The 17,537-nt window shown below is 40.3% G+C and overlaps 1 protein-coding gene across 3 annotated transcripts in view; it reads left to right on the top strand.

Annotated features, from left to right (window-relative positions):
- The window catches only part of TENM1 (teneurin transmembrane protein 1), a 569,984-nt gene that overhangs the window by 401,837 nt on the left and 150,610 nt on the right, over positions 1 to 17,537 (top strand). For all 3 annotated transcript variants that reach the window (XM_029240586.1, XM_029240585.1, XM_029240587.1), the window contains exon 16: positions 16,889 to 17,008. In XM_029240586.1, the coding sequence (XP_029096419.1) occupies positions 16,889 to 17,008 (120 nt within the window). The remainder of the gene's footprint in view (positions 1 to 16,888; positions 17,009 to 17,537) is intronic.

The raw sequence follows: 17,537 nt of genomic DNA, 5'->3' as shown, positions 1-17,537 counted from the left end.
GACTTGTGAAAATCTGTCTTCTAGGCAAGCTCAAATGCGTGAATTGTCACTAAAGACCTGAGGCCGAAGTCCAACCCATAAGATGAAGAAATTTTAAAACACTAACTTACTTATTTGAAGTGTAATAACATGAATTTGCTTGTTGTTCTTCTCAGCTTCATCTTCAGCAATGATATATTTTAGTCATTAGCACTAGATATAAGTAAGTCACTGAAGTCAACATTTCTGATCTCTTAAAAATGTTCATGCCTTGTTCATGCCACAATTCAACATGTTTAAATATTGTTATTAAACTATAAGGATGTTTATCTCTCAGAATAGAAAGTCCAGCAGTTGGGCTTGGGGGTTGGCTGACCTAAGGGTTCAGTAACATCATCTAGGCCCCAGGTCCTTTCCATTTCTCTATTCTACCATCTTCAGCATAAGCTTCATTCTTAGGTTGGTAGCAAGATGGCTGTGGCAGCTGCAGGTTCACTTCAGACACAACAAGGACCAAAGGAAGAAAGAGAAAAGTACTCCCCCAAGCATGGAATATAAACTCTTCCCTTCACTCTGACTGTTTCTCATATTTCACTAGCTTCTAGACTATTACAAACAGAAATTTAAAAAAAAAAAAAACTTGGAAAGTATTTGGAAAGGAGCTCCTGTCTACATCCCACCCACTCAGTTGCATCCTGGTGGGTGTTATCAGGCCCCAGGAAAAACTCGGTCAAGAGTTTATATTGATATGAGTGATAATCTAAGAAAATCACAACTCAATCTTGACCTATACACACTAGGAAAGGGAAAAAAAATGATGTGCGTGGAAATTTAAAACACTCAGCATCCTTCTCACAGATTGTACACTAGAACTGTTAGTGAAACTTAAAACTTTCTCATTATGTTTATTATGTGCAGTTCTAACCTTTTAAATCTTTGACAGAACCCCAAACCAACTGCCAATGCATCACAAGAAAGGCCTTTTCTGCCAGGGGATCTAGTCAAAGTTTGCCTTCTCCCAAGAGACTCAGTCATCCCCATTTTGAAGTAGTATTTCCCCCAGCTCATTAACAACTCTGGGGTAATTTCAAATGGCTGTAGTCAAAGTAATTCTTGAGATAGTGAAGCCTTACTTATTGCACACCAGATGAACAAAGGAAACAAAAAGCATTATTCATGCTTAAGGAAAAGTCAGTCCAAAAGAAAAAAAAATAGGTAAATGAAATAACCACCGCCATGACACGGAGATATGTATTAAATGACTCACTGAGCTCAAGTAAAGGGAGAAAGTCAGGACCTGAGAGAGACAGGAACCAAGTCATTGTGATCCAGAGGAGGGCGTTTGAGCAATAAACTTAGAAAAGTGAAGGGAAACTCCAGCCCCTGCGGTTCAGCGTCATGCTTCAGCAGCGTTGCCAGCCACTCACAGAGTGAACAAGCCTATTACTTGTGGTACTTAATGCCCTTCTCCTCCTAGTTTGATTGAGTTTTCCTCATTCTTTTGTAAAAGGCTCCAAGTTATCATTTGGCCTGTAAGTCACATTTGAATTCAGAACGACTCCTTCTCCCAGTGGTCTCCGCTCTGACACACATGTTTAATCTGTCAGAAAAGGTGCAGGCCTTTTCCAAGGGAAACGGTTGAGGACAAGCAATGTAACTATATTTCCTTTAAAAAATCAATGCATGCAGTGTTATTCGGGTTATCTCTGGATAAAATCAATCCAATTCTGATCATGTAGAGTATAAGTAATAATAGGTACAAGCTCTTACATCTCCATAGTACTTTTTAGTTTGTGCAGCTCTCAAACATACATTATTTCATCTTATCCTCACAGTATCCCTGTGAAGTAGGTATTGTCTTGGTGCATTTTATATGTGAGGGAATTGAGCTTCAGAGAGATTAAATAACTTGCCCAACATCACACAGCCAGCAAGTTTCTTTGTAGCAACTCTTATAATCTTTCTGTTATACCACTGCTGCCCCATTTCAACTTGTCCTTAAATGAGCCTAGTGACTCAGATCTCATTTTTACTGGATGAATGGCATCTGCGTTAACACAAGAAACTTAGAAACCGAGCGATATTGTAAAATCCAGCTCATTTTAACACATTTCAGTGACATTATTTACAAACTCCGAGTCAATGGTAATGAGCTTCTTGGTAGAAGAACACTTTTGAACAACTGGTAGAACAGGCCTTTTGCTACGTTTAAATTGTTATTAACCACTTCTTATGTGTCAGGTCTCTTACTAAGCTTTTACATGTGTTATCTCATTTAATCCTTACAAAAACCCGATATGGTAGGCACCATTATGATCCCCACTTTTCAGGTGAGAAAACAAGAACTGAGATTTCAAGTGAGTCACTTGCCCAAGGTCACAGCCAGTGAGTGTCAGAGCCAGGATTTGAAACCAAGCAGATTCATACTGAGAGCCTGACCTCTAAACCACTATGCTGAGCCACTTTGGCTACTTAGAAAGCTTTGCTGAAGACTTATGACCCTTATCCGTCTGTGACTGTGGGGTTGCTCTCCTCAGACAGATCTAGAACACTTAGGTACTATAATCAGGGTAACCATTCTCCTCTTTGGCTTTTGCCACATAATTGAGTGATAGCTGAGTAGGTGGATGAAGAAGGCATTGCCAAGGGGCTCATTTGCCTACTGGCAAAATGTGACCCGCATGGAGGACTTGCTGCTGAGTGTTGCCACCATCAGAGGCCTTTGCGCTAAAGATGGTGGCATGTAGGTGACTAACTGTTGCAAGGACAGATAAAGGTTAAATAACTGTGCATCCTTGTGCATCCAAGTGAGACTAGCCTTTCTTGTTCTGAGTTTGCTGCACTGGCATGTGAGAGCACATGGAACATTAGACCTCCTGTGTCCCTGATGGTGTAATGTCACTGGGAACATGCCACTTGCCCATGGTAGAGTCTCCAGCAAGCCCAAGTCAGTTACCATTTTTTCCTTAAATACATTTTACCCTGTAGACTGAGTTTCTTGTTTTCAGTCGACTCCAAACATGACTACAAAGTAAACTACATATTCTACGTGCCCTGTGTGACTTATTACTTTTTAATAATGTAAATAGGTGAACAGAAGCATTATTGATCTTCAGTGTCTAAGCATTTAATCACTATTAATAATGTAAAAGGTTTTTATAAATATGTAAAAACAAGAGTACATTAAACTAAACGACAGCAGTAATTTGCAAAGCCGGACATCTCACTCATCATCACTAATGGAGAAGTGCATTTAAAAAACAAAATCCTACCGGGGTTAGTGCAACCGCTGACAGCAAGGTCTGGCCAAACTCATTTGTCTGTTTTGTAGCCACGAGAGGCTGATCCCCACATCAGTCCATGTCAAGTGTCTACATCAGGCATTGCTTAATATCAGCCCACAGATGTATTTTGTTTGGCCCAACATTTAGAAACTAAGAGATCTAACATAAAAATTAGAATGTCTTCCTTCTCTAGAAAATTGACAAAGCTTGACATCTCTGGTAGAGGCCATCCAGAGCTGAGGGCCAGTTACCCCTCTGGAATGACTATGACATGCCTCTCTAGCTCACCATTCACTGTTTCCCTTGCACCTGACTCACTTCCCTCGCTTTCAAGGTCCTGCCTGGCCCTGCTGGCCTTTGAGTTCGTAACCTCTGGACTGCACAGCTTCTATAGCTTTTCATGGAAAGGCCACAAGTGTTCGTTTTTTTTCTTTCTGATCTGTTTCCCTGAGAGTCTTTAAAAATCCAATCTTAACTCTTTACTTAATTTTTGAACCTTTGCTGTGTTGGTTTAAAAAGAGAAAAAAAGTGACCGAACATAAACTAAAAACCACATTAATGGAAGGATATCTCCCCCCTTAGTTCACTGGGGGACCTGTGGACACCTCATGAATAAGTTGATGTACATTCTGCCTCACATCTTAGAGTAATAAACCCCCAGGTCCCACCATAGTAGAAGCAAAATGTCCACTTTCTATGAGAAAGATGTGTATGTTGAGAGGCATTTGACGATTGTTTGTCACTTAGAGTAAGTTTTAAGAACAATTTAAAGATCTAAAACTTTGCAGCAATGCTGCTGGGTGTGGGTGTGGCTGCCTCTTGTGCCTGCTCCTGGTGGGATCCCTAGCCTTAGTTGAAAAGTTCTAGAGTTGGGACCAAACTTAATCCAGCACTAAGCACATGACAGCACTGTTAACACGCTACAAAATGAAGAGGTTGAGCAGGGTGATAGGTTTCTTCTAGTGCTAACTTTCTGTGAAGTTGCTGTATTTCAGTTTCTTGCTCCACACTGGGATGTGCAATATTTAAGTTCTGAACTGTCCTCATTGCTAAAATCTAAGTTCTTTGAGGACAAGGATCAAGTCTGATTTGTTCTCTCCCTGTTTTGATTATCACTGTGTAGCAAACTACTCCAAAACATAACAGATTAAAACAATTTATTATGATTACATTTCATGATTCTGTGGGTTAGAAAAAAGAAATTCTTTTCTTCCCTCCCCTTCCCTCCCATTCCCTCCCCTCCCCTCCCCTTCCCTCCTTCCTTCCCTTCCCTCCCCTCCCTTCCCTCCCCTCCCTCCCTCCCTCCCCTTCCCCCCCCTCCCCTTCCCTCCCTCCCCTCCCTCCCTCCACCTCCCCTCTTCTTTTCTTTTCTTTTCTTTTCTTTTCTTTTCCTTTTCTTTTCTTTTCTTTGGCCGGTAGGGAAAAAAGACAGAAATTCTGACAGGGTATGGCCAGGATGACTTCTCTTTTCTCCATGATATTTGGGCTCTCAGCTGGTATAACTCAAATAGCTGGGGGCTGGAACAGCTGGACAGCAGCCAGGAATCCCTCTTTCTACCTACAGCCTCTCTACTTGGGTTTCCTATGGGCATGGCAGCCAGTCTCGAGTTTGTCAGAGCTCTTATATGGTGGCTCGGGACTCCAAGAGGTAACGTTCCAAGAGACAGGAAACAACAAGATACCAGTCTCTTAAGGCCTGGGTCCAGAAATTGTCCCAGTGTCCCTTGTGTTATATACTGTTCATCAAAGTAGTCACAGAGCTTGTCCAGATTCAAAGGGAGGGTCATAAATCCTACCTCTAGCGGAGAGAAGTATCAAAGAATTCGTGGCCATCCTTAATCTGCCATACCACTGTATCCCCAGATCCGAACACAGCATCTGGCAGAAAATTGGTAAGAAAATGAGCGAATGAGTGAGTGGCTTAGTTGTAGTGATATTGAAGTGCTCTTCTCATATTTGCTAATGAAAAACTCTTTTTGGTTGCCTAGAACACACAGATGATATTAGGACCTCAAATAAGTCAATTCCCAAATGTAGAAGCAGCCTAAAGGTAAGATTACTGTTCTCCAAATAGCACAGGAACAAATTCATAAAAGATGAAGTGATTATATAACAGTAGCAAAGTAATTACTCTTTTTTTTTTAACTTATGAGACATTCCACCACTGCCAGAGCCTGTCCATAATTGACATCATTTATAACTTTGTGTAAGCATCAATAATCCTCTCTGCCTTCAGTGGGCTAGATAATCAAAATTTGAAACCAAGGAAAAATTAGAAAATAAGGAGCAATATCAGGAAGTCATAGGAATACTGCTGTGAACTGGCTCACTTTGCTGCTCCAGCTCATGAGAAAACCAAAGACAAGCACCCCAAAACTAATTGAGGTACCGCAAATGCCTTGAGCATGGCATTCTTGGCAAACCCTTTACCTACCCAAGTCCTTCCCTTCCTTTACTATACCCCATTCAGTAACGAAATCTTGATTCATGCACCTGATTATTCATGGTACCTGGCAACAGCCATGATTACTATCATAACTTGTTTAATAAATTATGCCTTTCTGCGCTTAATTGATCTGGGAACGTATACCATTTGAAATCCTGTGAATGGCAAAATGAGTTATTAAATCAAGAATGAGGTTAAGGCGAAGGTTGCAGGAAGATGATCATTGCTGTTGATCTCGGATTTGATGAAGACTTAAGAATAACCATACTTGGGGGGGCGGGGAGAGAAAAAAAAAAAAAAAAGAATAACCATACTTGACAGATACAGATTCCTGTTTTTTAAAATGTACATTTTATTGAAATATTAGTATTTCCAGAGTAACTGAGAACTTTAAATTTCTCTACAAGAGATACCAAAATCCTCTGCTGTCTCTAATGTAATCTAATATCCTCCTATCAACTCATTTTTATAAAGTGATGAGGATATGTATTCACTCATTTATTCAACAGATATTTCTTGAGTCACCCACTCTGTGCCAGGAACTGTGCAGATGGAGGTAAACAAAAGAAACAGAGTCCCCTTATTCACAGAACTCCCTTTACATTCTAGTGGTAGAAGCAGTCAAAGCATCAAGTAGATACATAAAGAGTTAAATGAATTACAAATTGCAATAAATTCTGTGGATAATGGAACATCAGGGAGCTTGGGGTTCATCAACTCAGGGTCCCAAATTCGACTGCTTTGATGAAGCAGTCAGGTAACCGTAATGGATGTAAGACAAGGTATTCTAGCAAATGAGACCAAGTCATTAAACAATTACAGAAGTGAGACTGACCTGGAAGTTTTCAGCAGAAACTCAGGGATGGGACTAATTGACTCAGGTGAGCTTGAGGAGGCTCCTGGATGACTTGCAAGAAAAAATACAAAGCTTATTTGGACTTTGAGCAGCTTAACTATTTGCAGGAAGTTTCATCCTTTGACATCTGGGCCTATAAATAATTTTAGTACAATTTGAAATGTTTGTGTTAAACAGATGAATTCAAGGGGAAAAAACAATCATCCAAAAAATTCCCATTTACCACACTGAAAAAAATTCCCATTTAACCACACTTTGGTGTCATTTGTAATGGTAGACCCTACAGTTTCTTTCAAGATAATCCACATTGGGGAAGATTAATCATTTCACTCTTGAGATTGATGAACATGGCAGTGTTTACTTGGTTCGCGTAATGGCACTGTCCTAGGCTCTGGCCTACAGCAGACAAATTGCCTTCCCCATACAGTCTAGTGAGGAAAACTGACAATAATGAAAAAGGTAAATGTTAGGTAGGTATAAGTACTGTCAAACGAGATAAAGAAAATTTAGGGACAGAGAGTGACCATTTTAGACAGAGTGGTCCGGGAAATCCTCTCTGGCCAGATGACAGTAGAGCAGAGAGCTCATAGCATTCATCTATATGTTAGATGATCTTGGCAAGAATGTTTCCTGCCACCTGGACCCTTCTGCAGCAGCTTATCACACAATCCAGAGCCTGGCTGTCACTTTTAGGGTCCACTGAATCAAGATTCTGTGGCATTGTGTGAAACAGAAAGGTAGAACAAACCTTTCTCAAGGAATTACTACATACTGGTTATTGTACCAGGTTTTACTAATAAATGGATGGGGTGCCTGTCCTTCAGGAATACATTGAGAAAAACTGAATACCTCAGACAAACTGAATGGCCTCTGAAAGAGAAATCAGCAACAGCCCTCGACCATTTAAGTCATGAAAAGAATTTTTAAAAATAGCAGGTTGTCATCAATTAGTGTTGACCCTAAAAGAAATCAGATACGTAGAAACCACATCCTGATTTGGAATTATGAAAAAGAGGAGGTAAGGAAAGCTTATATTTTAGAATATTTATAAGGAAATGCAATGTTATTATAACATTAAAGCATTCATTGAGTTAACATTCACAGTCTATGTACAGGTATCCCCCAGAAGGTCTGTACCTAATCATTCATAATTTCGCTGAGGAACAAATTTGAATTCATATGCTTTGTGTTTAACTTTTTCATGAATCTAGTAGTTAAGGACCTCCAAGTATACTTACTAATGGCAAATCTTTGTGTATTTTTAATCTTAAGAATGTGAAAGACATTATGCCAGGTACACAACTAGGGGCTGATAAACACACGATGCAACAATTGCTGAGTAAATTGAATAAACTAAGGACTGGGGGAAGCTCTTTCTAAGGCATCAGCACCTGCAAATCTATCTTGTGTTCACCTTTCTTTCTAAAGTGAGGCACTGCACATAACCTGCCCACATTTGGAAAAGGGACCCAAGAGTGGGTTGGCTCTGCCATGATTCCTTGTGAGTCTGTCTGTCTTCCCATGTTGCTTTTCCTAAGCAACCTCCTTTGCTTATCACTTCTGTAGTTGTCCCAAGTGAGAAGTAAGATTTCTGCTACTTGCTAATAAAGCACTTTGATCTCGTGTATGTGAAAGGTGTTACGTGTGTGAAGTTGGGATCTCCTGATTTTCAGACAACTATTTTGTCTAATGCTAAAGTTCAGGAAACATGTTCAAGACACATTTAAAAACTTACAAAGTGCTGAAGGTTCCAAGATTTATAGTGCTGGCTAGCTCCTGAAATCAGCAGTCAACACCTAAAGGTACCAAAAAAGAAGGAATGTGTGACTTTCACTTCTTTGCAAATGCTCTTGGGCAAAGAAATCTGAGCACAAATCTTTCAAAAGCTGTTCAATTGATTATTTGTGATATTTAGAAACTCAGATGTTCTGAGGTGCTTAATAATGGTGATTAGTAGTACCAGTAGCTGTCTACAGCTTATCTCGGTGTGAATAGGTGTCTTCTAATATTTTACCTATCTTACTTACTGCTCAATTAGGATTGAAATTCGAAAGGATCAAATCCTTAATACCTACTTCTCAGCCATACGATTTGCTTGCAGTGACTCTAGCTAGTTCTGTCATCTTATCTTGTCCCTGGAGAGGGCAGAGTCAATGCAAGTCTAGGGAGAAAGAACAAATGACATCTTGTGGTGCATCTCCACCATACACCCTGCACGTAGAAAGTGCTCAGCAGCTGGTAAATGTCTACAAAGTAGTGACATCCTGTGGATGAAAAGCACTTTCTTTTCATCTGTAGCCACATTATTTACATCTTGACTAAAAAAGTCTACAGCTTAGGCCATTTAGAGTCCAGGTCAAAAGACGTCCACCATTTCTACCACTTACTAGCTGCGTTATCTTGAGCAATTTTTTTTAACCTCTCTGAATGTGTTTCCTCATTTTTTAAAACAGGCTAATAGTAGTACCTACTCAGGGTTATATTGATGGTAAGTGAAATAAAATAAGGAAAGTGCCTGGCATGGTACCTGACTCATAGTAAGTGCTTAATATCTTATTTATACAAACACATGTATTTACATATATTTATATATATATATACTTTATATATATAGGGTGCATAATAGAATATAATTTGAAAGGTCCAGTTCAAAAGACAGTCACTTTACTGGGTTACTTTACTGTTACAGCATCTTTGTGAGGTGACTGGGGATAAGACAGGGAAGAACTATCACTCTCACTTTCCATAAGGAACAAACGAGGCTGAGAGTAATCCCATTTCTTAGGAAAAGTCACATCGATGATTATTAACAAGCCAGAGCTAGAACTGGCGTGGACAGTTAGGCCACACTTTTTCCTCCTGGAGGGAAGAGTAATCCATGGCCAGGCTATAGCCAACAAGACAGACTTGCCCTGTATTTAACGACTATCCATTTATTTGAAGGGCAGATTCACAGAAAAGTGACAGGAAAGGTTAATGAGGTTAACAAAACTCCATAAGGCTGATTACAAAGATAAACCATTTGAGTAATGTGGAAAACAGGACAAAAACAAACCAACCAAAAAAATAAAATAAAACTTGAGACTATTCAAGAGTTACAAGGGCTTCCAGGGCAAATATTTCAGGATTCAAATTCTGGACAAAAATAATCATGTGTCTAAATGAAGCAAACTGGCACTTCTGCAGTCCTGAAAATGTGACTGTGTTGTCAGTTTTCTTATTGCTTCAAAACACTTGATCTTTTTCCCATTACTTTGGGGATTTCAGGCATCAAAAGCAAGCCTACTTTTGACAAGCAATTACCAGGGCAGATGGGAAAATAGGCACCCTACCTCAGGGTGAGTGCCCCCATTTTGTTTTACTTGAAACATCACTAGCCATGAGGAAAATAATTCTTCTTAAAAAGCTATCTGCATTTGCAATAGCACCACCTTTCCCAAAGTCCTAGAATGTTGATGGGTAATGCTCCAAGCTGCTTTTAATGTTACCCATTTGGTAGGTATTATTTATTTGGGCTAGTGACCAACTGAGTAGGATTAAATCAGCCTGCTCTATTTAACTAAAAACTAATGAGATTTTATTGGGTTTGCATATGAACATTCACTGCATTCACATTTGCAGAACATGAAAACAGGTTTATGCTATAGAAGTAAATGTTTTCATGGTACTGTACCAGCTTAGATAACATACATCAAAAAAAAAACTAGCATGTGATGTGTGGAAACCCCCAAAATATCTGAATATTAGAACCCTCAAATGTATTTGAGTTATGAAATACCAAATTGTAATTACATAGTTGTATATAAAGGAATAATGGGGTTAGTGTTCATAAATTAAGCATTTGAGGAGGACCATTCATTCTTTCCAATCACAGGGGTACTATTTAATTCCCTGAAGTAGTCAATTACCAGACAAAACTCTCATGATGAGAAGGTCGTAATTCACAATCCAGAATGCTGGCTTCTAATAAATGAACTGTTTACACAGGAACCTCAAAGTGGTCTCTGAAACCCTTGAAGTAGTGCTGTGGGATAGGCTGGAAGTATTTTACAACTTCATATAAAAATATTTGAGTTGGGGCTTCCCTGGTGGCGCAGTGGTTGAGAGTCCGCCTGCCAATGCAGGGGACACGGGTTCGTGCCCTGGTCTGGGAAGATCCCACATGCCGCGGAGCGGCTGGGCCCGTGAGCCATGGCTGCTGGGCCTGCGCGTCCGGAGCCTGTGCTCCGCAGCGGGAGAGGCTGCAACAGTGAGAGGCCCGCGTACCCCAAAAAAAAAAAAAAATTTGAGTTGAAATTCGGTGGAGCTTTCTTGAGCACATGCTGTGTACACCAGGCACTGGGAACGACAGAGGAAAATCATACCATCCTTACCCTGGAGTGACTATCTAATAAGAAAGACAGACCCATATAACTCTCATCCAAGACAGGCTATGACAAGTGCGATAGCACAGATATGAGCACTAATGAGAATAATAGGGCTGGGGAAGAAATTAACATTTATTTGGGACAGATAAATCAGGTTAAGACATATTTTTCCATTTCATAATCTCTGGATTTGAAGGGATCCTACAGTTCATCTTGTAGTCCAACCACTACTTTGTCATGACAGTTTCAACATGACTCCCCAAACTGCAGTTTTGCAAACCCTATTCCAGAGGTTTGTATGGAAGTATTAAAAATTCATGCCTCAGATTTCATAATGGTGAGATTGTGAACCGGTTGGTGACTTGCCTGCCTTTATACATGTGGTTTACGCCTCCTGGCTCCTTCCTCAGGAGTTCATGCACCTTAATTGACTGAGTATATGCTGTTTTTGCTTTCCCTAAAGTTCCCTCTTTAGCACCATCAACATCACTTGGGAACTTGCAGGAAATGCAAATTCTCAGGCCCCACTCCAGACCTGTGAATCAGAAACTCTGGAGGGCAGGCCCGGCAGCCTGTGTTTTAACAAGACTTCCAGGTGATCCTGGTGCATGATCAAGTTTGAGAGTCACTGGTGTATATGAGAGAAAGATAACCAGAAAGGACTGAGGACCAGTACTACAGTCCCAAAATTACACTCTTAAAAGAAGATCCTTTATTCATTGTGTGCCACAGTGGATAAGAGGGCATCATAAGCCCTTTGTCCCAACCGCTCAGAGGTATTTGCATTCCAGTAGCGCCCCCAGAAGCAGCAGTGATTTAGCCCAGATGACACAATCTACAGCTGTGGAACGTTACGGTATAATAAGCCCGCGGAGAAGATGTCAGGAGAACCATGAAACCACACCTCATATGCAGCAGGTTTCTGTCCCTTGGAGATTTGAACCAACTGACAACTCATAGAGGAATTTACAGGGCAGGATTCCAACACCACTGAGCAGAGGATTCACATAGCCTCTCTCAGCCCAGTCCTTGTCGATGCTATCTCTTGACCAGAGCTGTCAGCTGCGGAAAAGATTTCATCTGTTCCTGTGGAAAAAACAACCTAACCTGTCCACCTGCTGCTAGATCCCCTGCTGGCCAGGTCCTTGATTTTGAATGTTACCCTTCAAAGGTTGCTTATGCTCCTATTAGCAACAAAAGCAAATAGCTATAACTTCCCTAGCCCTTGAGCCTCATTTTCCTTACGAAAGATTTTAATCAGAAATACCATGCAGTAAATTACATCTTCTTTCAGCAATTTAGTTTTCAGCCTTGTTTTTCAAACCAACTTTTGTGCTTGAGGTTAATGTTTTTTGCCTGAGGTGTTGAATGAATATTGGAAATTTGACACCAAAGACAAAAGACAACAAAGAAGGGAAGAGGAAAATGAAACCAAGAATTTATTGAAAGCTAGGGATAATTTGACTATGCCACGAAAATAGCAAATACAGAATGAATTAGACCTTTTGCATCAGAACTGTCTAACAAGCAGCTTGTTAGTTAAATAAGGCTCTCGGTAAAGTGTACTGACTTGCGTTTCCCAAGATGCCCTGTTCTTCAGACGAAGCTCCAAACACCTAGAGGATTCAGCATTTAGTTAAAGGGAGAAGCAGTTCCTCTGAGGTTGCTGCTTTAGCATAGGGACAGCAGGTCGACAGCTTGGCCTGTATTATCCAGAGAAGAAGAAAAGAGACACTTGTGAGGGGTGATCTTCCCCATACATGTTTTTAAAGTCACATTGGACACGTTCATCCAAGTTCAAGTTATCTTGCTCTAACCCACAATAGCAGGGAGAAGTCCTTGTTTTTAGAGGTTCAAGGAAGCAAAATATCCCATCCAAGTCTGTGGATCAAAGAAGGAGAGCCCCGGACAAAGATGGAAAGCATGCAGTACCCGCCATTGAGAGTACACAAACACACACACACAACCAACACAAAAGACAGTCACACTGGGCACATACCTGCTATACACATGTGCAGGGCCAGCTTCATGATAGTCCAGACAGTAGCTTCTGTGATCTAGCTTGGAAGGTTCACAAGAGTTCCGTATATTACTTAATTGAAAAAGTTTCAGGAAAAGACAGGTCCTTAAAGGTTTAGGACTCACGTTGAACTTTTTCATGTGGCAAAGGTTTAAGAGTTCAAGATGTTTCCTCAGGACAGACCAAGGACAGGCCAAGTATGACAGCCTCACTTAAATGGTGATTTGAAGAAGCTGGACAGGAAACAGGGAGGCACCGCAATTGGGCATGACAAAAAACACGGAAAGTAAGATTGTGGGATGACTGAAGACAGACCCCAGCCATAGATGCCTCACTACTTCAGCAAGGATCTAACCTAGGAAAAAGGTGAATTATGCAGGCCACCTTGGATATTGGAAACATAAACAAACAGATTATGTACATGGGGGAGAAAGTATATTTTAGTGGTTGCGTAAATCAGGAAAAATAAAGCAGATACAAGATTACCCCCCACAATTAATGAAGAAAGTTGAGTTTAGAAGCTGGAGCGCACAAAGTGGCAGTTGTGCTGTATGAAGTGGCACAATACACCATATCTGCCAAGACTATATCTGAAGGTTCCCTAAGGGCCATCTGGAGCTCGAGTAGCCTGGGGGAGCGAGCAGACTTGAGAGCATTCTTTTTGAAATGGAGAGTTTGCCTGAGAAGATTTTTTTCCTAGGTTTCTGCATGCAGTGCCAATCCAAATTACTGCCAATTAAAAAAGAATAATACTGTCCGGAAATTTAGACAACTTACACTGACGCAGGATGACTGATGTTGGTCAAAGATTATAGTAAGTACTAGTAACCCAGGAATGAAAGGAGCTAAGAGTTATTCTTGTGAAAAATGGATGACATGGAGTGTGTAAATAATGGAAGCAAATGCAGCAAGATACAGGGAATCTTAGAACATTTAAAATCCAATACGTTACAAAGAGAGTTCAATGCTGATAAATGTAAAATAATAAGTTTTATGGGGCTTTATCGTATGCTGTAAGTTGGTGTGGATCATAAAATATGAGGAATAAAAAAAGTAGGGGAGTTGAAAGACAAGTCTGAGCATTATTTATGAATGATGAGTGAAATGAATGAGAACAGATAGACAATGTTTTGAATAATGATGACTTTGATGAGTCGTTATCACACATATCTGTGTGCTTCATAAAATATGAGTAATGTTAAAGAGAAGAGGAGTCAAAAGACAAGTCTACTCAGAATGAGATACAGAATGAAGGAAGAGAAGAATACAAGAGAAGTGCACAGAATAATGATGACTTTTATGAGACTTTCACTCACCAGCCTGGATCCTTCATAAATATAAGCTGTATAGAAAATAAAAGAGCAGCGAAGAGAAGAGACAGATCTGTGTCTGTCCTAAAATATGAGCAAATAATGTCAACTAGGCTTGACAAAATAAAAACAAAAATAATTGAGCCTAGTACAGCTGTGGGAAGACACAATGTCTAGATTAATGTGAACAAATAAAATAAGCGCGTGTAGAATTGTCTTGCCAGTAGGGAATCAGCGACCACCTAAGTAGGCATCATTGTTGAAAAGCCCACCTTGTTAACTGGTAAAGCCTTGGCAAGTTCATAATTACCCCCTACCACACCCCCCCAAAAGCCATCAGCACATAGGGCTCAGGAAGCAATGTTGAACTGATCTTCAAATGAAGGTGGCCTCACTAATGCACGTTTCTTCTCAGACCCTCTGGCTCCGATCCCTATGTAGTTTGCAGGAGATTTTCTCAGCTGGTTTCTACTTAATCTATACCCAGTTTGTCAAATTTTGCTTTGTAAAGACCTTCAAAATGTCACTGTATAAAATTAGAGACATCCTTCTCTTTTCATGTCTTGTTACATTGGATTTAGAACCAGGGACCAGATCTGTCAGGATTAGTTCAAAATCCAGAACTTGGTGACTTTCAAATATCTTCTCTATTAGAACAAATGGGATTTCAAAATCTCCCCAAAAAGGAACTGGAAGAATCAGACAAGGCAAAGCAAGTGCCAGTGTGCCATTTGCGTGCCATTCAGAACCATTATATACAGAATTCATAAGATGGACAGCTCATTGGAAAGAAGAAACCCACTAATTTATGTCAGAACTAGGAATGTCAGTCTGAAGAGTTCAGTAAAGACACTAATAGCAACAATTATACTAGCTTAGCTTTGTGCAATACTTAATGGCTTATAGTTTGTGTTGGGGGAAGGCGTTAGGTGATGCAGGATAAATCCTATCAGTATAACATATCCCAGTTCTGATTACAGTAGAATTTAGTGGTGATGTTTATTGGCCATAACATAAAACCCAAGCTTTGGCTGGTAACTGTCTTTTGCTTTTTCACAGTTTTTTTTTCTCTTGAACGATCTTTGTGGCCAAGAGCCTTTAGACACATTGCCTTGACTTGCTGATTGAAAGAATGTATAATGCCAGGGTGGAATTATTATGGTTACTTTGGAAAGTCATGTTTGCCCAAATCACATGGCCCCTTTTAATCCAAGATTGAGCTTGCCTGGATACCCTGATCTCACTTGGTGAAAAAAATGACATTAATGCCCTAGGAAAAATCATTGACCCTGCCCAACCTCTTCAACCCTACCAGCTCCAGCTATAAAATGCACGTTCTAGAGCTCAGGGCTGCCAAGGCTAGGACTGGACTCTGGTGAGACCCCCTTCCCCCCAACCCCAAAAAACAACAGACAAGTGAAAAATCTGTGCTTGGGGGTTGCCCCTGGGCCTTCTTAACTGCCAAGCTCCTAAACTTAGTTACAACTTGTTGGCCAAGCTAGAGCTGAAAGTATACTCATTTTAGTGGACTATGTCCCTGGGAGACAGCTCTGTTAAGGGCTAGTCTAATGGAATCCTCTTATTTGGCAAAGATGAAACTCATTTGTTTAAAGGGAAAATCTCCTGAAATATTTTATTTCAATCAGGCCAGAGAAACATGGTGCTATATAGTCAGGGACCATGTCTCTTTTGCAGACTTTAACTGTTAAAATTTGCCCAACTAAGTCTGCTTTTTTTTTAAAATTATTTTTCCAGAAAAAGTAATTTGGCAATATGTATTAAAAGCCTTAAAAGTGTTCACACCTATGTATGTAAATGCATAGAAAATGCCCTCAACAAAATGATATTGCTGATTACCTCTGGGGAGAAGACCAGGAACTGGGAGGGAGGTGGTCAGCAGGGACTTCAGTCACGTCTACAGTGTATTTATGTATTAACTAATTTTCATTTTAATTAATTTTAATAAGAGAAAAGTATCTTTCCATGACTAGGACTATCTCCCAAGGAAATAATAAGAAATTCATTGCAGAAAAAAATAAGAAACAACTAAATATCCTAAAATAGGGAATGGATTAAACAAGGAATACTGTTTTAGGGCTATATTATCTAATATCAAAATGATATATTAAGGAATTTCTAATTACATTGGACAATGTTAATAATACACTGCCAACTTTAAAATATCAGGATTCATGGGCTTCCCTGGTGGCGCAGTGGTTGGGAGTCCGCCTGCCGATGCAGGGGACACGGGTTCGTGCCCCGGTCCGGGAAGATCCCACATGCCGTGGAGCGGCTGGGCCCGTGAGCCATGGCTGCTGAGCCTGCGCGTCCAGAGCCTGTGCTCCGCAACGGGAGAGGCCACAGCAGTGAGAGGCCCACGTACCGCAAAAAAAAAAAAAAAGAAAAAAAAATCAGGATTCAGAACTATACTGAGTATAATCCCAATTTTTATTGGTAAAAAAAGATATTCATACCGTCACCAAAATGTTATTAGAAGTTACTACTCGTTGGTGAAATTATTGTTTTCTTTGTTATACTGAACTGTGTTTTCCAAACTTTCTCCAACTTGGCTTCTAGAATCTAGTTTCAACATGCTTTTATATTTGCCTTTGATCTTGTGTTGCAGGCGTGCTTGTGTGATTCGAGGCCAAGTGATGGCTGTAGATGGAACCCCTCTAGTAGGGGTGAATGTTAGTTTCTTGCACCACAGTGATTATGGGTTTACCATCAGCCGGCAAGATGGAAGGTACGTCAATATTGCTTCTGATCATTGTGTGGGCCAAATACCGACTTCTAGCCATGAGTCAAACCAGGGCTCAAGTGATACAGTGTTTATAAGCCCATCTTCCTTCAAGCTGTATCTAAAAAAGTCATTGGTGTTATTTATTTCCTCTATTCCCCATCTAAATCAAACCAAGTTTAGCTCCTAACCAACCCTGTACTATTACTGTCAGGTCTTCCTGAAACCCTGGCCATGTGGAAAGTTGTCTAGCCTTCATCTAAGCCTTCATCATTTATAAATCCAGATTCAAAATCCAGTAAGATGATGCAGGTAATGAAGCATTGAACACCTAGGCTGTTCTTTCCATGATAGCCTCAAAATATTTCAGAGATAAAGTTGTCCAAAAGGTTTCTTCCAAAGGTGTACAATTCAACCACATTAAGACATTAAAGGAAAAAAAAATGTGTCCTCCCTAGACTGCCTGTTTTACTAGTGGCTATAACAGGTCGAAAAGCATGGCCAGCTTAACCAATTTCCCTTGGTGTCTGTATAA

The sequence above is a fragment of the Monodon monoceros genome, unplaced genomic scaffold (genome assembly GCF_005190385.1).
Source record: "Monodon monoceros isolate NGI ecotype Baffin Bay Population unplaced genomic scaffold, NGI_Narwhal_1 Super_Scaffold_22, whole genome shotgun sequence".
Taxonomy (NCBI): Eukaryota; Metazoa; Chordata; class Mammalia; order Artiodactyla; family Monodontidae; genus Monodon; species Monodon monoceros.
Note: the sequence above shows the minus strand (reverse complement) of the source record. Positions and strands in the feature narration are given on the sequence as shown.